Here is a 25,567-nt window from a genome sequence, read left to right as displayed (position 1 = left end):
TCACCTCCTTGTACCCCCAATATGTTTTTCCCAATAAAAAAATATATTAAAAAAATAAAACAAAACAAAAAATATGAACAGCCTCACCCACCGCACTGGACCATCACCACAATGGAATGTCCCTCCCTGAAGACCCTGCTATAAAAACCTGCCTCACTCCACCCCGGGTGTGGTTTTCCCTGGTCAATCTCTTCTCCAGACCAAGCAATCCCGCCCAAGAGCCCCCTCAATAAAGCTGCCCTAAGCTTGAAAAAAAAAAAAAAGAACATCTGTCCACATTTTGTTTTTCAAGAAGCAAGCCTCTTCTTGTTATTTCTTTATTTTTATGGTAGTTTTGTGGAATTTTATGGAGTGGATACATCTTCCATCAACCATTTTTACACATTTGTAATTCATTACTCAAATTGCAGCACTCTTCCACACCCTCCCTTCCTGTATCCTTTCATCCTTCTCTCCTGCCCCTTGCTACCTTCTGAGCTTTGTCTTGAGTCAGATGCTACCCCTTTGGTCTCACGTGGTTGATTGTTCTGAGGAGTATGTTGGCCTCTCTGTTGTTCAGCTGAAAATTTGACTACTGGGATGAGCTGTAGGCTTGAAGGGTGAGTAAGGGATAGAGTCTCAATTCCACCAGTTTCTATCAGACCAGTGGATCTGGTATTATGATTTTGAATTTTGTTCCACATCTCTCACCCTCTATCTCCAGGACCTCTTATGTTATGCCGACCAGAGTGGTCAGCAGTGGTTGCTGGGCATCTTTCAGTGAAGGCCATGCATCATGTGGTCCATTAATCCTGTGGACTAATTGTTTCCTTTAGTCTTTTGATTTTCTCTTCTGAGACCACTTTTGCATCTGAGCTGCCAACTTGCTGGCTTATTTATGTCTAACTAGTTTTACAGTATATTTTTACTACTTAGCTTTATATCTTGTAACCAGATACTACTGTATTTCCCCTCCCCCCCAAATAATGCACATCTTTTATCTTTTTTTTTCTTTTGCCAATGTCCCCTTCCCCCAGAAGGTATTTTTTAAAATGTTATGCTAATTTTTCTACAGCAGCATTTGTTCTTTTCATAGTATTTTGTCTATTTTCGTTTTTGGTAATTTCTACAGAAAAGCCTCCTTCTGTCTTATCCTTCCCCGCCTCCAGGCTCCAGTCTTTGGGTAGAAGCTGGTCTCTGGACCTTATGTGGTTGACTCTTTTTAGGAGTGAGTGTCTCCTGGGTTTTATTATTCACTTTATGGACCTGTCTTTGTTTTGGTTGAAAGTCAAACCATGGGTATTTTGCTTCAAGTGTGAAGGGTGTCTTAAAGGCCTACTAGGCTTGGATTCCACAAGTTTCTGTCAGAGCAGAATACCTGGCCTCTTTTATGTTTTCTTTTTCATGTTGTGTACCATTGAGTCAGAGTGACTGGCACAGGAGCTTGCCCCTCCTTCTCCAGCAGAGCATCTGGTGTATTTGAACCGCATGCCTTCAGGATGTCAGCGCAGCTTTTTACCACTAGGCCACCAGAGCTCCCTTCTTTTATGTTTTTGAATCCTGTTCCCTGTTCCCCCGAGTTTCTCCAGATCCTTCCACTGTGACCCCTTTGAGGGTGGTCAGCAGTGATAGCCGAGCACCATTTGGTTCCATGACCCCTTTGAGAGTGGTCAGCAGTTGTGTACAGCACTCTATTCATTTTGGTCTGAGGGTTGTGGAAGTCTAGGTCCTCCAGGTTTCGTCTCTGTTGTGACCCTCCAGGCCTTTCCTTCCTCTTAGGGGTCTCTGTGATGAAATTCAACAACCCCCCTGTGAACAGCCTGAGCCTGGACCTGCTGACAGAGCTGGTCATAAACCTGGAGAAGCTGGAGAATGACAAGGCTGTCCGTGGCATCATCCTAACATCGGTGAGGACACCTCCTACGCCCACCTCTGTTCTTAAGTCCCCATCAAAGTGTCACTCCAGCAACGCCCTACGTTGTCTGCGTGGCAGTGAGGTGGGCCACTGTCTCTGTATATGGCCCCACCAGGAGTGACCAGGCAGTCCTACAGAGGGGACTTTTCTCTTGAGGGGCCGAGGGGCTCCACGCCCCTCCCCCTGTCCACCCCTTGGTCTCAGTGCACATGACTGTGGCCGCACACTCAGCCCCTTCTCATCCCACTTCCCGGGTCACAACCCCTAGTCTGTGCACTGTCCAAAAACCAGAACCCACAGTGGATTCCAACTCACAGCCATCCAGAGTAAACTGCCCGGTAAGGTTTCCAAGCCTGAGACAGCACAGAAGCTAGCTGCCTCAGCTTTCTCCTTGAGGCTGGTGGGTGAGTTTGAACTGGCCACCTTCTGTCAGCAGTTATGTTCCCCAGACTCTTCAAAGAGACTGTAAAACTTGATGCAGGTGAGTGGATTCCCATAGAACAGGGCAGCAGGACTATCCCCTCAGCCTTCCCAGGCTGTGGGTCACTGGGATGGTCCATTGAAATGCGCTCCGGTGGTGTCACATGTTGCTCAGCTGGAAGGTCAGCAGTGAATCCTCCAAACGAGGCCTTTTCCTCCTGGAGGTGTAGCCTGTTACCTTGGAAACCTGCAGTTGGTGCTGTGGTCAGGGTGGACCAGATGGCCTTGGGGACCATTCAGTTTAGTTCTGATCTTTAGAGAAACAGACTGATGCACGTTTCTCCTGCAGAGCACTGGTTTGAACCGCTGACCTTCTGTTAGGTCGCGGAGCTCTTTAACCAGGGTGCTGTCCAGTTACCCAGAGCAACATTCGCTTGACCAGTGCTGTCGGCAGCTGTGTCTGGGCTCCAGACATCTCCCACCGTCACAGGGCCCGAAGCTGGGCTGCCCAGGCACTGTCAGTCACTGGTGTCCCCTCCCCAGAACTGTCCCGGAGTCTTCTCTGCTGGCCTGGATCTGCTGGAGATGTGCGGACGGAACCTGGCACACTACACTGAGTACTGGAAGGCAGTCCAGGAGCTCTGGCTGCGGTTCTGCCAGTCCCCAATGGTGTTGGTGGCTGCCATCAATGTGAGTGTTGGGTGAGGCAGCCTCGCAGACCAGTGTGCATGGTCACAGGAACTCACTCCCTGGTCTGGGGACAAGACTGGCAGGGCAGAAACCTACAGGAAAGGGGCATCTCTGAAGCTGTCCCAGGGAAACCCCAGGGAGGGGAGGCCCAGGACCAGGGGGCCTCTGGAGGAAGCAAGGACAGCTGGGAGGAAGGAAGGTTCTAAGGAGAGTTAGGGGACTCAGCATGTGTCCCAGCCCAGGAGCCACCTCCTTCCAGCAGTCCATGGAGACTGCGGGGACAGTGGGCACCAGAGATGAGGACAAGGGATGAGCTTGGGGTCATGGGACCTCAGAAAGGCTGACGGGGACCACTAAGACAGGGCAACATGGGGTCCCTGGGCACTTTAGAAAGTACCCTGGTGGCATAATACAGAGTATTCTGCTAACAAAAAGGCTGATGGTTCAAATCCACCAGCCGCTGCATAGGAGAAAGATGGGCAGTCTCCCCCCATGAAGTCTCAGACACCTGAAGGAGGATCACGGTACGACAGAACCGACCTGACAGCCGTGGCCTTTCTGTGTTATACACTTAAGACGAAGTCACTGCAGTCAGGTGGGTTCTGACTCATGGTGACCCTCTGCCAGTTCCCAAGGCTGTAAATCATCATGGAGGAGTCTATTCAGCTGTCTCCCTGGAACAGATGGAGGAGGTGAACCACTGACCTTTCAGTTAATGCCCCAGTACTTAACATACTGCACCATCAGGGCTCCTCCTCCACGTCAGGGGTCCAAAGAGCTGAGTTTTCCTAGTTGAGAAAACCAGACTGGCTACAGCCCCCTTCCCAAAGGCCAGTCAAAGCTCAGACCTGTGCGTTGTCATTGGGGCCCTCCTGGAACAAGGTGGGGCAGATCTCACCCCCAAATCTAGTGGCCTCATTTGCCCCCTGTAGGGAGCCTCCCCGGCCGGAGGCTGCTTAATTTCCCTGACCTGTGACTACCGCATCATGGCTGACAACCCCAAGTACACCATCGGGCTTAACGAGACCCGGCTGGGCATTGTGGCCCCCTTCTGGTAAGGCCAAACACTGGGCCATGGGCTTGTTCCCGAGTCACTGCTCCACTAAGGGTCCCACGGTGAGGCCTTCTTTCCTTCCTTTCAGGTTCAAGGACTCGGCAGTGAATGCCATCGGTTACCGTGCTGCGGAGCAAGCCTTGCAGCTGGGCCTGTTGTTCCCGCCAGCTGAAGCCCTGAAGGTGGGCCTGGTGGACCAGGTGGTGCCCGAGGACCAGGTGCAGAGCACAGCCCTGTCGGTCATGGCTCAGTGGCTAGCCATACCAGGTGAGGCCCCTCCCTTCTGTGCCACCGCACGGCCTGTGGTGGTCAGGCGCTGTCTGGTCAGCTCCAACTCACAGCAACCTCATGTTCACAGAATGCAACCCTGCCTGGTCCTGCCCAGCCTGGCCATCGCTGCTGTGTTTATCCCCATTGTTATGGTCTCTGTGCCCATCCGTCTCACTGAGGATCACCCTCTTTTTTTGTTGTCCCTCTACTTTTTCAAGCTTGATGTCTTTCTCTAGGGACTGGCCCCACTTGATAACATACCCAAAGAATGTGAGACAGAGTCTTGCCGTCCTTGCTTCTAAGGAGCATTCTGACTACACTTCCTCTAAGACAGATTTGCTTGTTCTATTGATAGTCTTTTGACAGGTATGTTTATTCAGTATGCTTTGCCAACATCATAATTCAGAGGCATCAATTATCCTGTCTTCCTTATTCATTTTCAGTTTTTACATGCATATGAGGCAACTGAAAATACCACAGCCTGGTTCAGGCACACTTTAGTCTTTAAAGACTAGGGAGAATGGGCCTGAACATGGTGGCAGATTGGCAACATCTTTGAGTCCTTGTGTGATTATCCACTCAGAGGTTGGAGGCTCAGGTTAACCCAGAGGTGTTTTGGAAGTCAGCTACCCACACGCCACACAGTTCTGCTCTGACACACAGGGGTCACCAGGAGTCGGAACTGACTCAACAGCAGTATTTGGAGGCAGTGGTTGTTGGGAGTACAGTTCTCACCTTTCATGCAGGAGCCCTAGGTCTGATTTCCAGCCAATGCATTTCACATGCAGCCAGCCCCTATCTGTCTGTGGAGGCCTGCATGTCACCAAACATATTTCAAAGGAGCTTACAGAGTAAGAAGGATGTCTCAGTCCTCTAATGCTGCTATAACAAAGATACTACAAGTGGATGGCTTTAACAGATAGAAGTATGTTCTCTTGCCATTTAAGAAGCTAGGCGCCTGAATTCAAGGAGTCATTCTAGGGGGAGGGTCTCCCTGAGCAAAGGTCTTTGTCTCTTTTCAACATCCCTGGACCCTTTGTTCCTTGGAGCTCTCCAAGGAACAGAGTATTGGTATCCATTTTCCCCTGGATCCAGAAGTTTCTTAGCAGGGATCCCAGGTCCAAAGAACATGCTCTGTTTGGGCTTCTTGCTATTCTTGGTGGTACCAAGGTCCTTTGATCTCTTGTTTGCTTGTCTGATCTCTTATGTCTCATGAGAGAGAGAATCAGAATACCTAATGCTGCTGATTATATCCTGTCTCATTAATATTACAGTGGTGAGTTTCCTGAGGAGCCAGTCTGTAGGATAATTACATCAGATCACAAAAGCGGAGGACAGTTAATGTGCACTGACGATCATGACCATCTTAGCTATCTAGCACTGGGTGGCTTTAACACAAATTTCTCTATTTGTTGTTGTTCTTAGGTATCCTGGGGTAACAACATCTCATAGTGGCCCTGTGAAAAACAGAGCTGAACCTGGCCCTACACCATGCTTGAGCCCATATTTAATCTGAGCCAATCCGTGTTGTTGAGGGTCTTCCTCTCATTTCTTGATTTTCCACCTTTCCCAGCATGATGTCTTCTTTCAAGGACTGGCTTCTCCTGACAATATGTCTAAAGAGGTTTCACCATCCTTGTCTCAAAAAAGCAACCTGGTTCCACTTCTCCAAAACATGTTTCTTCTGGCAGTCCATGGAATATTGAGTATTCTTCTCCAGCATCACGGTTCAAAGATTCTTCTTTGGTCTTCCTTATTCATTGTCCAACTTTCAGATGCATAGGAAGCAATTGAAAGTTCCATGGCTTAGATCAGGTGCACCTTGGTTTTTAAACTGACATCATTGCTCTGTAGCACTTTGGAGAGGTCCCTGGCAGCAAATTTCCTCAATATACCACATCTTTTGATTTTACTGTTGCTACCATGAGTGTTGCTTATTGATCCAAGTAAGATGAAATCATTGACAACTTTAATCTTTTCTCCTTTTATGATTATGTGGTGAGGTTTTTCTTGCCTTGATGTTGAGGTGTAAGTCATATTGAAGGTTGTAGTCTTTGATCTTCTTCAGTAAGTGCTTCAAGTCTTCTTCACTTTCTGCAAGTAAGAGTGTATTCCACAGTTTAGGAAATGAGGAGTCCAAATCCAGGGTTCTGGATGTAGGAAGGTCCTCTCTGCCAGTTCTGAAGGAAGGTCCTTATTTCCTTCACATCTCGGCCTGGCATTCCCCAGAGATCACGTGTCCTGGCCTTCTTGGGTCAGGAGCTTCCCAGCACAGTGACCTGCTCCTGGTAGTACTGAGGTATCCCCTCTGCTTGATTTTATCTCCCCTTACATCTGGGGAGTGATTGCATTGCATTAAGGTCATTGCATCCCACAGCTACCTGGTCTGGTCTGTCAGATCATGGGGAGACCATTATGTAACTTCCTCATCACATCATTGCAGGTACCTCCTTTGGGAGAGGGCACAATTCAGTCCCCAACAGTGGGCTAGATGATCCTACTTCAGAAAACCCAGTCCTGCCACGCCTGGGGAGCAGAGTGCCACACATGCACATGATTGGGAGGGTAGCAGATAGGAACTGAAGAGGTGGCAACAGCTGTTGGTCCGTGTGTAGATAGTGCTGGCTAAGTAGATGATGATATAATCCATGGATAAACAGGCTTTAGCTGCAAAGAGCCAGAAGGAATTTCAGCTCTTGAGGACAGGGAGGTAGACTCCGTCCAATTGTGGCTCAGAAACAGTCACAGGAATCTAGCAGTGGATGGAGTAGGCCCGCCAGTGAAATGCACTCAAGTGCCAAAATCGGAGTCTCTCCCATGTGTGACGGGACATTATGACTTCATTTTTTTTCCCTGTTGTTGTTAGGTGTCGTCAAGTCGCAGGCGACTCACAACAACCCTATGAACAAAAGTCCTGGACACCTCCTGTATAACTTTCGTCCTTTCTCCAGGTTCATAGGGTTTCCAGAGGCAAGCTATTGTGGAAGTGGATGCCACTCCTTCTTCCAAGTTTGTTTTAATTGGGGAGCTCCACCAAACACTGTCCACCATGGGTAACAGTGTTCAGCTTCACAGCAACCCCGAGTTACCTCTGTAGAGCAAGTGGACATGCCAGGGTTACACGACCTAAAAGAATGTCTCACCAAAAGCAATTAAAGGCAGGCCTGAGGGCCGCTGAGTAAAATCACCCACCTTTGGCTTGGGAGCATGGCTTTCCATCTGCTAGGCCAACTACTCTTTCTTTATATGCTGCTGGTGGTGATGGTGGTGGTAAGTGCCGTCGAGTCACTGGCAACTCATGGCAACCCTATGAACGAAAGCCCTGAACACCTCCTGTATAACTTTCATCCTATCACCGGCTATCCAAGGGGTTTGCTGACTTCCCAATGCGTTAAGCATTGGGCTGGTGGTTAGAACCACCCCAGCCCTTTGGCAGGACAAAGATGTGGCAGCCGGCTTCCAGAGAGTCACCAGTCAGGGCCCTGAGGGGCAATACAACTCTGCCCAACAGTCAGAATCATCTATGCAGCATTGGGTTTGGGTGTGGTTCACAAACTTCTTTTATCTGCAGACCATGCCCGGCAGCTGACCAAGACCATGATGCGTAAGGCAACTGTGGACCAGCTGCTGAAGCAGCGGGAGGCGGACATCCAGAACTTCGTCACCTTCATCTCCCGGGAATCCATCCAGAAATCCCTGCAGATGTACCTCCAGAAGCTCAAACAAAAGCAAAACTGAGGGCCAGGCAGTAGTCCTCAGCCTCCCCCAGATGTCTTGTGGCTCAAGGGCAGTTTAAGCAAGGTACTATTTTTTGTGTACACAGGTTGTTTCTTTGGCTCTTCTCCAAGAGCTATGATTTTTGTCACTGTCCTGAGGCCCCACAAGTGCCTTTTCATCCTGGCAGCATGGTGACACCCCCAACTGGGGATCCTAGAGGTTTGGTGGAATGCCTAGTGCTCTCTACTTCAAAGCAGGTTGTGAATAAACATCTCAGGACATGACTCATGGCCTCAGGGCTCCTGTTTGTAAGGGTGGGGAGCTCAGTGGACACCGACCCTGGTGGTCCCCACTGGCCTCCTCTGACCATTCCTGCCCCAATAAAGCATCTGTCATTTGGATAGGGCCCAGACAGAAGGTCCAGCGACACAGAGGGGGGCAAGAAGCATCTTTTCGTGTGAAGAGTCGCAGGGTCCAGGGCCTTGTTTGACAAAGAATTGGTGAGAACTTGTCCCAGCCTTAGAAACAAATGCTTGTCCTCCTTACAATTCACACTGCTCCCCAATCCTGTGTCTGAAACCATTTCTTAGTTTCCAAAAGGGAGAAGCTTTAGGAACCAGGAGCACATCCCTCTTCCATCTCCCACTGAAGTACGGGAGTTTACCCAGTACCCAAGCCACCTCAGCCTGGCACCTCAATCCACTAGGGCCCCAGGATAGACTACACAGGAGGGCTGTGTGGAAGGGGGCAGGGCACAATCCACCTCTCCGGGCTTAGAGTGTTGACCAGCCCTGATAACCCCCCCAAGCACACCCACTGCCATCTCAACCCAATAGAGCAAAGGTTTCCAAGGTTGTGATCCTCCCACCATCCACTTCCTCCCTATGACTCTCAGTTCTATTCTTCCTCCTCTCCTATCTTCAGAGCTTCAAGGATATAACCCTGAGAGACTGCCTTGTCTTTTTCTCAGAGTGACTGGTGGATTTGAACTGCTTTTGGTTAGCGCTTATGCATTTTATCCCATGTGCCACCAGAGCTCCTTCCCTCTGACCCTGATGCAGAATTCCTGGTCGCCCCCTAAATGCAGAACAGAGCCCCTGGCTGCCCCAACCCGCCCCACATCTTACTTGGAGACACTACAGATTCAATACTAGAGCACAATAGATCACGACCAAATGGGTCCAAGAATTTTCTGCTCCAAAGAGCTGTTAATACTCCACTGTAGCAATTGGTAACCTGTTGGATGCTAACTGCAAGTCTTGGGAGTTCAAATCCACCAGCCACTTCCAAGAAGAAAGATGGCAGTCTCCTCTCGTAAAAACTGACAGCCTTGGACACCTGGCAGGGGTCTCTATGAGGTTGACTCTACTCAAGGACTGTTGGGACAGCTGGGTCAGCCTCGGAAATCCGAGGGACAGCTCCCAGGATTGGAATCAACTCAACAGCAATGGGATCATCTATAAAGTGTGATGACGAATAACATGATTTAAAAATTTTACTTTCTGGGAGCATGACCAAAATGGGATCTAGAGACACAAACTGAGAAGCGTGCATGTGCTGTTGGAAAAATGTAGCTGGCAAACAGGCTTTGCACAGGGCTTTTAGACCTTAAAAAACCCACACAAACACATTCTCTCCAAAGTGATTCACACCCAGAAAATATGGGAAATGCCCCATCATTTGCCTTCTGGGGTCAGCATGGTCCACAGACACACTCTCCTCACCAGGCAGAACCATGACCCTGAAAAGGCTGAGTGGAAAGGGAGAACATGGAGGTTGAAGGCACCAGTTGGCACCAGCTCAGAGCAGCTGTTTATTGAGCACAAGCTTGAGACAACACCTCACAAGAGTCCTCTGTGGCTGGTGTGTCTCCCAGGTTACAAATGGGAAAACTAGGCTCTTGTCACACCAGAACTGTACACAGCCACTTGTCCAGGCTAAGGAAGGGTGTATGCTGGCACCCAGGCCTGGCTGGCTGTGCTCTGCAATCTGGCTGGGGTGTCCAGCTGTAATGAAGGTGCCCCCAGGGGGGTCCCCAAGGAGGCTGGAGTCTGTAGTCGTCTGTCAGCTGGACTTGAGGGTCACCTCCACAGGGAAGTGGTCACTGATGGCCAGAGCCTGGATGGAGAGTCAGAAATGAGCAGTGTCAAGAGCTGGGGTGACAGCACAGCACCCGAGCTGTTGGACTACAGGTTGGGAGTTGTGGTCAAGGAGAGCTCTGGGGACAGCCGGTTTAATGGTGGAGCCGCATGTGGAAACCCCAGTGTCTTCCTGGGATGTTCTACCACACAGGTACTGGATGTCTGAGGACATTTTCTATAAACCCTACAAGTGGACCCCATGTGCCCTGGGAGACTCTCCCCAAGGAGCTGGGGTTGAGCATGACCCTCCTGCCTATTCTCTGGAGGCCAGAACACCAAGGCCAGGTGTCCAAACCACATCCCACTCACCATAGCCAGCAGCTGCCACAGCATAGTTCATGAACCCAGGATGCTATCCTCAAAAACCTGCCCAAGCCCAATCCAGGATGGAATAGTCCCCTAGCACCTCCCAGAGCTGGCCTGGTCCAGGATGGCACGGTCCCCTATCACCTGCCAGAGCCTGGTTCATAAGTCCAGAATATGGGCCCCTAGCACCTGCCCGAACATGGCTGAGGATAACACTGTCCTCTCGCACCTCTTGGAGCCAGCTTGATCCAGAATGGCACTGTCCAAAATTACCTGCCAGAGCCTGATCCATAAAGGTTCCACTGCACCTGCCTGAGCCTGGTCCAGGATAGCACTATCCCCTGGCATCACCTGGAGCCTGGTTCATGAATGGAAGAACAGTCCCCCAGCACTTGCCAGAGCCCAGTCTGTGAACCCAGAGGATGGTCGCCAACACCTCCCTAAGGCTGGTCCAGGATGGCATGGTACCCGACCAACTGCCTGAGCCTGGTCCAGAATGGCACTGTTCTCTAGCACCTACCAAAGCCAGCCTAGTCCAGGATGTCACTATCTCCTAGCACTTGCCTAAACCTGTCCAGAATGGCACTATTCCCCTGGCACCTCCCGGAGCCAACATGGTACAGGAAGGGATGTCCTCTAGCACCTGCCGGCCCCTGGTCCAGGAGCACTGCCCCCTAGCACCCTCCAAGGCTGGTTCATGAACCTAGGGCACAGTCCCCCAGCACCTGCCTGAGCCTGGTAAAAGATGGCACTGTACCCCAGCACCTCCTGGAATCAGCCTAGTTCAGGACGGCACTGTTCCCTAGCACCTACATGAGCCTGATCCAGAATGGCACTGTCCTAGCACCTCCGAGAACCAGCCTGGTTCAGCATGGCCCTATCCCCCTAGCACCTCCCAGAACCAGCATAGTCGAGAATGGCACTGTCCCCTAGCACCAGCCAGAGCCTAGTCTGTGAACCCAGGGCACAGTCCCCCAGCACCTGCCTAAGCCTTGTTCTGAATGCCACTATCCACCAGTACTTACCTGAGCCAGGCCTAGGATGGCACTGTCCTCTAGCATCTCCTCGAGTCAGCCTGATGCAGTATGGCACTGTCTCCTAGCCCTGCCAGAGCCTGGTCTATAAACGCAGGGCATGATCCCCAGCACCTGTCTAAGCCTCATCCAGGATGACACGGGTCCCCCAGCACTTGCCTGAGCCTGGTCCAGGATGGCACTGTTCCCTAGCACTTCCAGTAACCTAGTCAGTGAACGGAGGGTATGGTCCCTCAACACTTGCCTGAGCCTGGTCCAGGCCGAATTCCTCCTGGAAGTCGTGCACCGCAGCGGATTGTGGCCTCAGACTCCGCCGCAGGTGCGCACCGCAGACCACGATGCGGTCATAGGCGCAGTCTGAGTTGCCCACCGTGGTGTCAGCGCTATCCGGTATGAGCCACTTGAAGACCTCACTGCTGCGCAGGCGGATGGCAGTCCAGTCCTGCGCCCGCACGTAGTTGCAATCTGCGTTGAAATCACCCAGGAACAGGATGTCCTGTGGACGCAGAGAGGTCAAGTTCGCTGAGAGGAACCTCACGCCACACCCCTACTCCTCAGGCCTTAGAGGCACGACCCTCGAACCCCACACACATGGCAGAGTAGGGCTTACATCGGTGTTCCACTTGTCGATCACATCCAGGTACACGTCGTAGAGGGCATCAATCTCTGCCACTGCGTTCCGCGGTGCTGCATGCAAAGGAACCAACACCAACTCCTTGGCAGCTGAGGGCGAGGGGTGGACAGAAGCTGGTTAGGGGGGGAAACGAGGCCAGGGGTGTCAGTGCGGGGACGAGGGGACGGGAGAGAGTGGTGAGGTGTCAGTGTGGGGAAGGGCAGTGTGGGAGCAGCAGGAAGGGAGCTGGCAAGCGGAGGGGAAGAGCCTTGCGGTGGAAAGAGGGGTCTGCAGGCCGGCTGGGGCTTGAGGGGAGGGGCAGAGTCCGCAGGGCGGGGCCTGAGGGGGGAAGGGTCGTGGGATGAGGCCTGAGGGGAGGGTTTGGGTCTGGGGAGAAAGGGTCTGAGAGGAGGGGCGGGGCCTGAGGGGACAGGGCAGAGTCTGTGGGGAGGTAGGGGCGTGAGTCCTTCCCCCCTGCAAGGGTCTGCGAGCAGGGTTCAGGGGAGGGGAAAGGGTCTGCAGGGGGACCTGCTGGGAGGAGTGGAGTTGCTGGGGAGGGGGCGTGGCAGGCCTCACCAGAGCGTGGGGCAGAGAATTTGACCACAAAAGGCTCACGGCTGAAGGCGTCCTGCGGGTCAGGGTATTGGTATGTGTCCACGACAGACACCTCATCCTTTCTAGGGGAAAAAGAAGGTGGTCACATTGGGCGATACCCCTCAGCCCCGTGAGCGAGATCCCGTGGCCTTGCCCCCTCACCTGTACACAAACAGGTACATCTCCTTGTACTGGTCCCGGCCCAGAGGCTCGCTGCTCACGAAAGCATACTTGTGCGTGGACACACTGTGGAGACATGGGCCAGGCCCAGGGTCAGGGCACTGTGTGGTCACCTCGGATCCCAGCCCGGTGCCGACATGGGGCGCCGCCCCCACACCTGTTTATCTGCTCCATGAGCACAGACACAGCGCTCAGGTCTGGGTCCCGAACCTCCTGCACCAGCGCGATGTCATAGCCAGCCAGGATCTGGAAGAGACCGGCAGGAGCAGTTCACCCAGAGGACTCACCTCCTCCCACAGGACCTACCGCGTCCCGCCCCTCATCCCTGGTCGCACCTGTGCGATGACACCACCACAGGCTGGGTCGGACACTTTGTTGTCGCCAAAGCTCTGGATGTTGAAGGCTCCAACGCGCAGCGCTGTGGCCCTGGTGGCCCCCAGTGCCCAGAGCGCGGCCAGGAGGGCCCATGGCCCACTCATGGCCCCAGGCAGGCTGGGAGAGGGGAGGGACAGGCTCGCTAACCGGGACAGGGCCGACCTGCACCCCCCCCCAGCTTTCCTGCTGGTGCGGGAGGGGGGGAGGGCTGTGCCCAGGTGTCCTAACAGACCCTGCTTCTTTCAGACCCAGCTCTACCCAGCCCATCACTCACCTGAGGAGTAAACAGAGTTTTGCAAAGGTTCTAGGTCCAATTAGATGTCTGTGGCAGTGGACAGCCGACGCAGGCTAGGGTCCAGCAGTGGCTCTGGGGAAAGGCCTGGGCGGCTATTTGATGCCCGGGTCCGGGGAGGGGCCAGGCTGCGCTGGGCCCCGCCCCCTCTGAGGTGCTGGGTGCCAGAGCTCCTGTTTCCCTTTCTTACCTCCTCCCACAAGGCAAGGAGTCAGGGGTTCAGGCAGGACAGGAGAGCTGGACCAGAGAACCTCCGCCACCCTCCCCAAGGGCGGGGTCAGAAGGCGATTGACCACGCCCATGGCCTTGTCCCAACCCCCAAAATCTAGGTCGTTCCCACCTGCCTCCTTGAGCTGCGTGGAGGGGCGGCTAACACAAAACAGCCCGGTTCTTGGCCCAGCTGGTTCAGCTGCTTCTCCCCACCCCACCCGTTGTCCTCCCTCTCTGGAGTCTGCTCATCCACCCTGTACACCGGGGTCGGAGGCTCAAGCCCAGTACTCTTCTACCGCCTCAGGAGGCCTTGGAGACTTTTGTGGCGGCAAAGTAGACAGAGGCTGTCCGTCCAGATGCCAGCCACCCACACACAAGTAGCAGCTCTGTGGGAACCCCGGGCGGGACTCCAGGCAGGCTGGTGCGGCCAGTGAGGCAGCAAGGCCAGTGGCGCCAGCCCTGGAGCCGCCACCACCTCAACATCACAGGCTGTGGGGTTTTCATGTTTTATTGTAAAGCAGCAACAAGAAAAACTTCTGTATTTACACTCCCATCCCCTCCCGGGTGCTCTGACGCTCTGTTGTCCTTGAGATCCAGGGCCAGGCCCCACTACACGATGACTGTCTGGACTTCAATCTGCCCCTCCGGCGAGGCAATGACCAGCTCGCCCGCATGACCCAGGATCTCAATATCCTCTGAAGACACCATGGTCACAGTGGCCTGTTCAGCACCACTGGCCCCGGCACGGGCTGTAAGCACGGTGCCCTCACTGATGGCTGAGGCCAGTGTCATGGCCACCTGCTCAGTCAGGCTCTCAGGTGTGGCGATGGTGATAGTGTCAGTGCCAGCCTCAGGGCCCAGGCCAGTCTGCTGATCCATGGTCATGTTCTGCACTATGATCTGGTGCCCAGCGCCAGCCTGATGCACAATCTGCTGGACCACCTTCATGATGTGGCTGTCCACCTGTGAGTAGTCACAGGGGATGTGGTGTGGTCAGCACAGGGCGGGGCCAGTGGGAGGGCTGGGCTCCCCTCCCCTTCCTGTGCCCCTCACCTCTGTCTGGGTGCCCTCAATGATCTCGGTGGCTTCACTGGTCTCTGCGTCATCTGCGGTGGCCTGGACAGAAGAGCTAAGGTCAGCACCCGCTGGCCCCATGCTGGCCCAGCTCACCTGTCCCACCTGCTCCACGCTCACCTCGATGATGTACTCCTGGGTGTCGGCCACCATGGATGAGAATTCCACCAACACAGTGTGGGGGTCCTCCGCAAGGACCGTGGCAGCTGCAGGGCCCTCCTCCGGAACTAGCACCTCCTCCACCTCCAACAGGCAGCCTCCTGGCCGGTGGCAACAGTGTTGTCAGTGCCCCCAGCACTGGCCTGACCACCTGCCCCTTTCCACCCCACACTCCTCAGACCTTTGGTGCGCAGATGCCGATTGAGCGTGCCATGCTCAGCGAAGCCCCGGCCGCAGCGGTAGCACTTGAAGGGCTTTTCCCCTGTGTGGTGCCGCACATGGCGCACCAGTGAGCCCTTCTCCCGGAAGCCACGGCTGCAGTACTGACACACGTGTGGTTTCTCCTCCAGGTGTGTCCGGAAGTGCACCTGCTGGGCGTTCTATAAAGACTCTTCTGTCAGTGATGGTGGTCCACCTCGGCTGTACCCACCCACTCACCGAGGAGGGCAAGGAGGCAGGCCCGGGGGAAAGCAGAGGGTAGGCCAGGCTACCTTGGTCTTGTAGCGCTTGCCACACTCGGGGCAGGGGTAGGGCCGCTCATCCGAGTGGACGCGCCGGTGGCCACGAACATGGGCAATGGTCTTATAGAGCTTCCCACAGTCTCCACAGCGGAAGCGGCGCTCATGCACGTGGACCTCCTGGTGTTTTTTGAGCAGGTAGGCCTTGGGGAAGGCTTTGCCGCACTGCGCACACGCGAATGGCTGCGGGCCTGGGGATCCATAACCCATGGCACCCATGGCATGGGGTCCACCACCCACAGACCACCCTGGCCACCCACTGCCCAGACAACCTGAGTCCACAGCCAGTGAGTACTCTGGCTAACCCCACCCAGAGCAACCTGACCACCCACCTACGTGGCCTCTCTTGTGGGCTTCCAGCGTGGCAGCCGTGGGGAAGGACTCACTGCACTGAGGGCATGGGTGGCCTCTGGGCACTCCTGCAGCCTCACTGGCCACCTGCTGGGGGACCACAGGCTCACCTCCTTGCCACCTCGAGAGGCCCTGGGCTGAGTCCCAGAGGTACTGAGGCGAGAGCCAGGAGGGTGAGTATATGGATCAGTGGACAGTCAACTTGAAGGGGGTGAGGAGGCCATGGGAACAAGTTACCCAGAGCCAGCCACAACAGTACATCCCACCAAAAGCAGCCGCTGTGTCTACCTGCTCCATGGCCAGCAGCGGCAGCCCTGTGGAACCATCTCCCACGGCTTGAGGACTGGACTCTGGGGCAGGGGCCGGCTCCAGGGTGTCCCCGTCCTCCGCTGCCACGCGCTCCAAGACGATGCCCGAGTTCTGCATGGCCTGGTGCAGGAGGTTTTCACGATCCCCCTCACTGGTGGAGGGCAGCTCCTCGGGCCCAAGAGGCTGTGGGGGCAGCACAGACTGATCAGACAGCCCCACATAGAGTGTGTACCCAGGCAGATGTGTGTCAGATCAGGGCGCCGGCTCATCTCACCCCATCATAGCTCAGGCTTAGGTTCTCAGCCCCTGAGCCCTGTGACCTCCATCTCAGCATGTACCCATCATCCAGCCCTACCTCCAGATCCAAATACACCTGCACACCAAGGACTCCCACCTCTAGGCTAGGGCCCCACTGCACTCAGGTCCCCAGCCCACCCTCAAAGTCTCCACCACCTCCACCTGCTGCTGCCCACCTCCGACTCCACGGTCTTTACGCCCAGGGGCAGCTCCTGCATCTGTACATGGACTTCATGGATGACTGTGCCCTTGGCATCTGTCACTAGGTGAATCACAGGCGACGCCTCCATGGGCTCACCCGTCACTGATGATGAGGTGACCGTCCCCAGGCTGGCAGTGCCTGACCCTTAAAGGCACAGGTGGGTGAGGCCTCAGTGAGGTCCCTGACTGGAGAAGCTCCCATCACAGCCATCCCTGGGGAGTGCGTGCCTGCTGACCTGCAAGCCCATCCTCTTTGCCAACAGCCAGGTCCTTGGTGACGTTGAAGCGCAGCTTTTCCGTACATGGAGTGAGGGACTTAAGGTGGCGGGTCAGTGCCCCTGACTCCCGGAAGCTCTTTCCACACTTGGCACACTTATAGGGGCGTTCATCTGAGGGGGAAGGGAGAGGTCAGCACAGGTCAGGGGGCTGCCTGTGGTGGACAAAGCTCTGGCCCCCACTCACCCGTGTGTCGTCGGTGGTGCCTAATGAGTGAGCCCTTGGTCCGGAAGGAGGCCCCACACAGCTTACATTCATGGTCCTTGCGGCTGCTGTGCGTGACCATGTGGGCCTTGAGGATACTGCCCTGTAGGGGGATGGGCAGCATGGCTCAGGCTACTTCCAGGTGGAGGGGAGCCCCCGCCCCAGTTGCCCCAGGCTCACTGTCTTGAAGGTCTTCCGGCACAGCACGCACACATATCGACCGTCCTTGTTCATCACCAGCTGGACCTGGGCTGGCTCCCCCTGCTCGACAAGCGAGGAGCCCTCGGCCAGCTCCTCACCATGCCCCGGGTCCTCCGCTTCTGCTGCTACAATCACCTCTTTGATGTGCCCATCACCTAGGAGAGGTAGGCAGATGGTCATCTTCTGAACAGTATGAACAGTTTCCACAGCGCGCTCTGGCCCCCTAGCATCACCTCAGTCACTGAGGAGACTCCACACAGGTACGCTGAAGGCAGCCAGGAAACTTGATCACTGGAGAGGTGGGGGGGGGGGACTAACTCTTTGAAGCAAACTCTTTTGATGGCAAAAGTCATCAGGAAGCCACTGTGTCTAGGGGGACACCCACCATGAGCACTGACACCCTAGACTACACCAGGGGGCATCCTGCCACCCTCAGGGCATCGTAACTAGGCTGCCCCTTCCATGTGGGAGAAAGCGCTTTGTGGTTGGGATCCACATAAGAATGCCAACACCTGGCAGCTTGGGGGCGAAGGGAAGTGGGACTCTGGCACCTCTGCTGGGTGTTGGACAAACATGACAATGTGCAAAGCTGAGCTGTAAACATGCTTCACAGCCTGCTTATGAGTGACAAGGAAATGGGCTGGGAGCCGTCATCCCCAAACCACCCAGGTGCTGGCATCTTGTGTGACAAGCTGCTGTCTTGAGCAGAACGAGGGTGCTGTGACTCAGAGACGACTCAGGGCTGCTCTCGCCCGAGCCCCACCTGGCACGCTGAGAATGGACCCACGCCTGAGTCTCACTTTGCCCCTCCAACAAGTACAGACAGGTCAGGCCCGGGGACAGAGAATGTGGTGAATGCTCTTGTGGACTCAGATACAGCATGTCTCCAGTAAGGGGCAGGCACCCTGTGGGCAGTACCCAGCCAGTGTCCACATTCAGTACCCTCAGACACCGCTCACCACAGAGGTCTGAGCTGAGCACACAGCACCTGCCACTGCAGGCCGTGGAGGACCATAGTCCCAGCCTTCTCTGTAAAGCTGACTGATAAGTCCCCAAGAGGTACACCCAGGGCATCACAGATTCTTGCTGAGAAGCCAGGTGGCACAGCGCTTAAATGCTGAGCTGCCAACCAAAAGGTGCAACCCACTCAACTAAAAGGCACTGTGAGAGAAAGCTGAGGTCATCAGAACCTGTAAAGATTCACAGCCTTGGGAGCCCTGCCCACACCCCTATTCCATCAAGAGTTGGAATCAACTTGATAGCAGTGGGGAGTTGGTTATGGAGTGAGAAGCCCTGGTGGTACAACAGATTAAGTAATGGAGGTTAACCAGAAGGTTGCTGGTTTGAACCCACCAGCTGCTCCATGAGAGTAAGATGTGGCAGTCATGCTCCTGTAAGGATTTACAGCCTTGGACACCACACAGAGCAGTTCTCCGCTCTAAAGGGTCACTGGGAATTGGGAGTTGACTCCTTGGTTGTGGTGGGTTTTGCTCTGGTTTTCTGAGATCTTCCAGGGGAATTGTGGTGGCTGCACACTGGGGTGGCAGGAAAGGGTTTAGTTAGCCTGAGGCCAGGTGCTGCAGATACTGCCTGGACCCTGGAGGTCACAGCAGGAGCCCCAACCCCACTTCCCACATGACAACATTCCTTCCTAAACGACAACAGGAACCTATTTTGTCCACAGGCACGTAGGGGAAGGACCTCATGGGAATAAGGGCAGGTGTCTGGTCACCTCCCGGAGGGATCATGTTGGCAGAACCTGAGGGCAGGCTCCCCAAAGTGACCTCCCCACTCGTCCCGCCATAGACCTTCCCAAGAACCTCTCAAGGCCAAGCTCTGTGTCTTGCTCAAAGCCCCTTCCTGTCAAGCTCCCTGCCTTCACCTGCCCAGTAGGTACCCCAAGGAACAATCCTCAACTTCCTGCTGAGGGCGGCCATTTGCAAAGCCTGCTCCCTCCTCCCCACCAGGGCTTCCTACTGTCTTTGAAATGTTAGTCCTGCACACCCTGACCCAGGCTCCGACCCTGACTAATGAGGAGTGTAAACCCTGTGACTCTCGTAACACCCACGACTCTCATGTTGGCGTGGTGCTTAACTGAAGACAAGAGAAGTCATCAAAGACCTGGTGCTTGCTCATAAAACCCAAGGGTCAGGAATGGTCACTGCCACGCTGGGAATAACGAGGCTAAGGCCAAAGCAGGGTGGGAGACAGCCAAAGTCAGTTGGAGTCTGCCAGGCTGAAAAGAAGGCCTGTACCAGAACTTCAGAGCCAGGAAAGTGGAACACCAGAGGCCACTGAAAGTGGGATTCTGGGAGGCCAGAGCAGAGCCAGGGGGGTGTACAGTAGGAGTGTCAGGATGGCCAGCTCAGTATCACCTGTGAAGTGGGGTCACTCAGCAGCCAGTGTGCCCAATCCTCCAGCCCCCCACGCACTACTTGAGAGGTCTCTCCCAAGGCCCCAGCCCCATCCTCAAAGGCCAGGCCCTCAGGAGAGTGGTAGCTCAGGTGGCAGAGGCCCATTCTCCCAACCCAGACACCTGGGCCCCCAGGAGGCCCCACGGGTCCAGCTTACCCACAATATCGGGCTCATGACTGAGATCTGCTGCCAGAGAGGTCGCCTCCACCACAATGTGGGCCAAGGTAATAGGTTCCTCAGGGGCTGGGGCCTGGACCACCTATGACAGGCACAGGAGGCTCAGGCATCAGGGCTCAGGTCCTTCGCTTGCAGGGTCAGCCATGAACCTGGCCTCTCCACCTGGAGCTGCTTCTGAGTGACTCAGCCAGTAACTCTGAGGACTTGTCAGTTGTATAGCGAGAACACGGCACCCACTCCTCCAGCCTCCACAAGAGGGCAGAGGAAGGGTGCAGGGCTGGGAACTCCCTGAAGGAGGGGGGATGATGAGCACAGGGTCAGGTGTCACCTAGGCTGTTTCTCTGTTGGGGCCTCAACCACTCTGAACAATGAAGCTGACAAGAGCTCACTCCATTTTAAAGGCAGGAATGTCCTGGATTTCAAAGCCCCAAGCCTTACTTCATCGGGGGTAACCAGGAACTAGGCAGAGAGGGAGGACAGCATTGTCCTATGATTCCCACTTTGCGCCCCCACCCAGCAGAAGCCCTCAGGTGCCAAGGGAAAAAGGACCCACCCCCAGCTGGGCAGAAGCCCTGAAAACCTCAGGGTAGGAAGGAGACTCCAGCACATCTCCTATCCCAGCAGTGGTGGGCAGCAGAGCTGCGAACGGACGCCAGCTGGACTACCTACATGCCGGTGAGAAACAGCTACACGGGTCAGCTCAGCTCGCTCCTGCCCCCGTGGAAGGTGCACACAGGAGGGCAGTAGCAGCAGGGATTGGCGTGCTTACCTCCTGGCCCAGCAGCTCAGTGGCAGCAGGGGCTGCAGGCAGGGCATCTGGTGGGGTCCGCTGGCAGGCCTTCTGGATCTTGTGCTGGACAAAGTCCTCCAGAGCCGTGAACTCAGCCTGGCAGCGGCCACATCTGTGCACATCATCTTCATCTGCAAGAGAGGTGTGTTAAGGGCCCGGAGGAGGGTCCCACTGTCCCCCAGAACACCCCAGAGAGCTGCTGGGGGTCACAGGAAAGAGGGCCACACTAACCCCTAGAACACCCCAGGGGCTTCTGGGCATCTCAGGGAGTAGGTCCCACTAACCTACCAGCCCCAGGCAGACCCACCTAGGAAAGTTTCGCATTTAAGAGGCTCCTTTCCCAGCCCCCTCCACTCTGAGACTACTGACAGCACACTGGGGCAGGCGAGACCCAGCATGCTGGCCTCATCCAGCATGCTGTGCCCTAGCAGCTGAGGGGGGAGGCACTTGCCAAACCCCTAAGCTGCAGGAATCCAGAGAACTGTCAGGTGCAAGCCCTCCACTTCAGAGATGAGTAGAGAGGCTCCAGGAAGGCCATGGCAGGGGTTCATCCAAGCCAGTGGGGAGATGGTAAAGGGCAGGATTTAAAACTGCCAATGGGGCTGTGATGGAGCTGCGGAGGCACAGTTTGAAAGGTCCGCAGTTCAAACCTTCGAGCTGCTCTTCAGGAGATAGTCTCTTCCCATAAAGATTTATAGCTTCAAACCTCCAGGGAGGCTTATCATGAGTGGGGATTAACCTGACAGTAGTGGGACCAGGCAACGCCATAGTGTTTGGTTGCTGGAATCTAACAGCCACTTTGCAGGACAAGGAAGGGGTGGTCACTCAGATTCTATAAAGACTGCAAAACTCTTAAAAGAGACAGCTCTACCCTCCCACAGGGTTGCTGTGAACTGGAGCCAGCTAGCGGCAGGTGGGGTGTACTTGGAGCTTGGGTTCTGTGCTACGTGCCCTGCAGCCTCAGTGTTCAGCACCTCCTCATCTGGAAAACAGCCCGACCTAGCCCTAATCCCGCAGCATCCCCAGGGCTGTCATCGCTGTGGAAGCACACTGCCACCTCTTTCATCTAGGGAAAGATGAGAGGGTCAGCACTGCTGGCCTCTAAGCGAGCAGATGTGTGGTTAATCACTTGCTGTCAATAATGAAAGAACATTGATGTTATAACCTCCTTGGCAACGTAGTGCTGCCTGTGTCTGTATCGGTAATCTTACAGTAGTTCCACAACCCGAACGGGATCATGGCACTCTCTGTATTAATCTGATGTCACAGCTTCAGAAGGCCTGTGAGCACAGGACTTGAGATCAAGGCCCATCATATCACCTAGAAGCCACAGTTGAGGGACACGGCGCGTTGAACACTCTTTTCTCACCCTATTGTGAGGTGAACATAATAGCATCAGGCAAAGATTCCCATGGTAGGACTCTGCAGAGAGACCTGCACCCCAAGACTACCCCGCTTGGACTCACCATCAGCCTGAGAGCAGCCCTCACAGACACTTGACCTTCAGGGGTGTCAGACACCTCACCTAGCTTAACCACTGAGGAAAATAAAAAGGATCATCCTCGTTCTAAATAAACAATATGGGACTCAGGGTACCTACTGTTGTGAACACCTGGCCCAAGGACTGTTTGAGACATAAGGCGGGAAGAGATGGTCCTACCACTTCCTGCACCAAGGGTGTGGGTTCTCCACAGGAACCCAGCTGAGCCGTGTTCAACAAAGACTAAGGACAGCACACCCACAGAGGGCCACCTGGTATAGGGCAGTCCCCCTCCAAGGCGGCTAATTAGGTCACCGGAAGTCACAATCAAACTAAGGCACCCATGGCCCTCTCACCGCCTCCCACTGGAGCCTGAGTCAGCTCTAGGAAGAAGCAGGCCCAGGACATTCAGTGAGATGAGGTCTCAGCCAGAGCCAAGCCACCAGCAAAAGGATCCTCTCCTCTCCAGACAGCTTGGCCCTCCCCAGGGTACCTTCCCTCTGGAAGGTGGGAAAAAGAAGAGCCAGAGATGGAAATCTCCAGGGGGACAAAGAAAATCAAATCCACAGTCCTATGGCTCAACACTCAACCAACCAAGACAGGCCTGTGTGTGAGGCCAACTAGGGGGGCTCTCACTTCTTAGAAGAACCAACTGTAACAATGTCAAAAAAAGCATCATTTGCCACAAAAGCCCTGATAGCAGGAAGAAGCAAGACAGGATGAATGAAAAACTACAGGAAGAAAGTGAGAAGAATGTGACAGCATTTTGGGTATTGTAATTAATGTTATAAGACAAAATATGTATTAATGGTAGAACAGAAAACGCATTCACTTTGTAAACTTTCACTCAAACCACAATCTTTTTAAAAGTTACTAAAAAATAACAATCACTGCCACTTATTTGATTGATTCACAGCACCCTGATGTTCATCAGGTTTCCAAGGCTGTAAACCTCCATAGATGAACACTGCTCACCTTTCCATCACAGAGGAGCTGGTGGACTTGAACTACTGACCTCTGGATTATCAGCTCATGTAAAGTACTATCCTCAGTATCACCACCCCACTCCCTGTCCAATTCCCACTTGTCAAGAGACTAAAACCACCTCTTAACTGACCTCTAGACTGGGTCTCCAAGTATTTAAATTGTACAATTTGATTGCTCATTTCTCCCAAGGAGCCACTTATAGATTTTGAACCACCAGAGGAATGGCCTTTGAGTTAGGAAAGAGGATAGGCCAAAACTGCCCATGGGAAAAGTTTTAAAAACCACCACCACTGCTTAAGGGCTAAGTCACTAGAGCTCCCAGACCTGAGAGCTTTCTCCTTGTTCTCCAGTAGGAACCCACTCCTGGTTAACGCTCACGCAGGTTTTTGGAGGCTGTAAATCACAGGGGAGACTACCCATCTTTCTCCCAGAGTGGTTGGTGGATGTGAAACATCAGAGGTGCCACCTTCTGGTTAGCAGTGCCATTCCCTAGACCTGCATTGTTACACGTTGTCAGAACTGACTCACAGTCAAGCCTCCCGTGGGTGTTTAGAGGCTGTAAATTGCACAAGAGACAGCCCATCTTTCAAGGCGCAGCTGATGGATCTAAATGCATGCCTTTACACTGGCAGCACAGTTCCTTACCACCACCACTAGTGGTTCCTAGTTAGGAAATGAAAACTACCAATGCCCTGTAACTAATCCAACGTTGACTCTGCTTAGCACTTCACACATTCACACATACTCTCTAATTCTCACTATCCTCGTCCTGGGTGGCAGAACTCAGAAATGAGGTGGCCTGGAGTGGAGAGTGACTCAGTCCTAGCATGCAATCCAGTCCTGGCGGGCAATCCAGTCCTGGCCACTTAATAGCTAGGTGACCCGCCGGAGCCACTTTCACATCTCTGCACATCAGTTTCCCTCACCCTTAAAATGGAAATAATTATTAAGAATAATACCTTTAAAAAAAAAAAAGAATAATACCTGTGCCTTGGGGTTGGTTTGAGGATGAAAGGAAGTTATCTTGGGTACATAATTAGCAGGATAGCAGGAGCTATCGCCTGGTTTTGTAAAGGGGAAAGGATGTTCTGACAAGGTGTGGACATCTGGCCAGGATCAACAAAGTGGTAGGTCTGGGGCAACGCTGCAAGCTGGCTCCGTGCACGGGGCTCTGCTGTCTCCTCACCGGCCAGAACCTGGGGTGACCTGAGGTCCCTCCCTTCTGCAGCCTCTTGCCACACCCCAGGGCCGCAGTGGCCCCGTAAGGTGCAGTGGGGAGGCATCCTGTCCAGCATCATAAGGCGAGCAGGTTCACTTAGGTCCCGACGAGGGCAGGGCCTGTCTGCGGTAAAGTGGGCTGCAAAGTTAGCGCCCGGATTGGGGCACCTGCGAGAAGTGGGTTCCGAATCGGGGAAAGGCACACAGCAGGAGCAGCTCGTGAGCCTGGGCATACCTGGGAGCGTGTGAGAACGCGGAGCCTGTGGTGACCGCGAGGACCTCAGGACTAAAAACTAAAAGGCTTATGTCGCCCACAACAGCCCGGCAACTGCGGCCTCTGCGAGCCCTAGCTGAGCCGCCCCGCCCCGGCCGCGCCCAGACGCTCCGGTCCCTGTTACCTTCCTCGTTGAACGGCGCGGGAAAGTTGAGGAAGCCGCTGGGGGCCAAGGCCGCTGTCGCAGCGACCCCGCCCCCGTCAGCTTCCCGCCCGGCTTCGGCCCGGACTTCTGCCGTATGAGCGGCCGTCACCCGCACTGCCATCGCACCCTCCATGTCGCAACGAGCCGCAGGAAGATGGCGGATTTACGACTGTGTCGTCATAACAACGGGCCGATCCGAGACGAGCGTGAGAACAAGCTGAGACGAGAGCGGGGCGGACCGGTGTGAGATTGACAGTGACGACCAGAAATTAGGCGGAGCCAGACGCGGGGGGCGGGCCACAGAGGCGGGGCAAAGCTCTACCAGAGAAGGGAGGGGGACGTGGTCTGGGTGGAGCCGACCAGCTAGCAGGAGGGCGGAGCCTGAGGGCGGCCAACCCCCAAGCGAGGGAGGCCGAAGCTAAACCAAAAAGCCAGGTTTGAGGGAGCTCTGCTGGCCTAGTGGCAAGGAGCTGCAATTACATTGAGTTTCACGGTTCGAATCCACCAGATGCTCTGCCGGGAAAGGAGGGACAATCTCCTCCTGTACCAGTAAGATCGGATTTGGCGGTACACTCACACAAAAATATAAAAAAAAAAAAAAAGGGGGGAGCTCTGGTGGCCTAGTGGCAAGGAGCTGCAACTACAATCCCAGAGGCTCACTGTTCGAATCCACCAGATGCTCTGCCGGGGAAGGAGGGACA

The 25,567-nt window shown here is 54.4% G+C and overlaps 4 protein-coding genes and 1 pseudogene across 6 annotated transcripts in view; 3 read left to right on the top strand and 2 right to left on the bottom strand.

Moving 5' to 3' along the window:
* Positions 1-1,211, top strand: part of LOC102876095 — a 13,266-nt pseudogene extending 12,055 nt beyond the window's left edge.
* A 552-nt stretch (positions 1,212-1,763) lies between these two features.
* On the top strand, positions 1,764-8,066 carry ECI1 (enoyl-CoA delta isomerase 1). Its single transcript, XM_006893884.1, has 5 exons — positions 1,764-1,886; positions 2,858-3,004; positions 3,937-4,058; positions 4,147-4,325; positions 7,900-8,066. The coding sequence occupies exons 1-5, from the start codon at positions 1,770-1,772 to the stop codon at positions 8,064-8,066; spliced, it is 732 nt and encodes a 243-aa protein (XP_006893946.1). The 5' UTR covers positions 1,764-1,769.
* Positions 8,067-10,109: 2,043 nt separating this feature from the next.
* On the bottom strand, positions 10,110-13,392 carry DNASE1L2 (deoxyribonuclease I-like 2). The gene is made up of 7 exons (XM_006893883.1): positions 13,249-13,392; positions 13,071-13,159; positions 12,896-12,979; positions 12,716-12,816; positions 12,137-12,249; positions 11,771-12,022; positions 10,110-10,163 (listed from the first exon to the last, which is right to left on the bottom strand). The coding sequence occupies exons 1-7, from the start codon at positions 13,390-13,392 to the stop codon at positions 10,110-10,112; spliced, it is 837 nt and encodes a 278-aa protein (XP_006893945.1).
* Positions 13,393-14,399: 1,007 nt separating this feature from the next.
* On the bottom strand, positions 14,400-24,999 carry E4F1 (E4F transcription factor 1). Of its 3 annotated transcripts, none has more exons than XM_006893853.1 (14): positions 24,846-24,999; positions 20,721-20,893; positions 19,952-20,045; positions 17,360-17,535; positions 17,162-17,282; positions 16,936-17,088; positions 16,675-16,844; positions 16,172-16,384; positions 15,874-15,982; positions 15,515-15,732; positions 15,205-15,403; positions 14,985-15,124; positions 14,844-14,906; positions 14,400-14,753 (listed from the first exon to the last, which is right to left on the bottom strand). In XM_006893853.1, exons 1-14 carry the CDS (start codon positions 24,997-24,999, stop codon positions 14,400-14,402), a joined length of 2,337 nt encoding a protein of 778 aa, XP_006893915.1. The 3 variants fall into 3 exon arrangements, with proteins under 3 accessions (XP_006893915.1, XP_006893917.1, XP_006893916.1); XM_006893854.1 differs by having other exon boundaries at positions 14,735-14,753; positions 15,037-15,124; XM_006893855.1 differs by lacking the exons at positions 15,515-15,732; positions 15,874-15,982 and having other exon boundaries at positions 15,205-15,346; positions 16,322-16,384.
* Positions 25,000-25,020: 21 nt separating this feature from the next.
* PGP (phosphoglycolate phosphatase) overlaps positions 25,021-25,567 on the top strand; it is a 17,774-nt gene continuing 17,227 nt past the window's right edge. The window contains exon 1 of the mRNA XM_006893882.1: positions 25,021-25,109. Coding sequence (XP_006893944.1) covers positions 25,021-25,109 — 89 coding nt within the window. The remainder of the gene's footprint in view (positions 25,110-25,567) is intronic.

Source organism: Elephantulus edwardii, unplaced genomic scaffold, assembly GCF_000299155.1.
Source record: "Elephantulus edwardii isolate Elephantulus edwardi_28Jun2011 unplaced genomic scaffold, EleEdw1.0 scaffold00132, whole genome shotgun sequence".
In the NCBI taxonomy this organism is placed as follows: Eukaryota; Metazoa; Chordata; class Mammalia; order Macroscelidea; family Macroscelididae; genus Elephantulus; species Elephantulus edwardii.
Note: the sequence above shows the minus strand (reverse complement) of the source record. Positions and strands in the feature narration are given on the sequence as shown.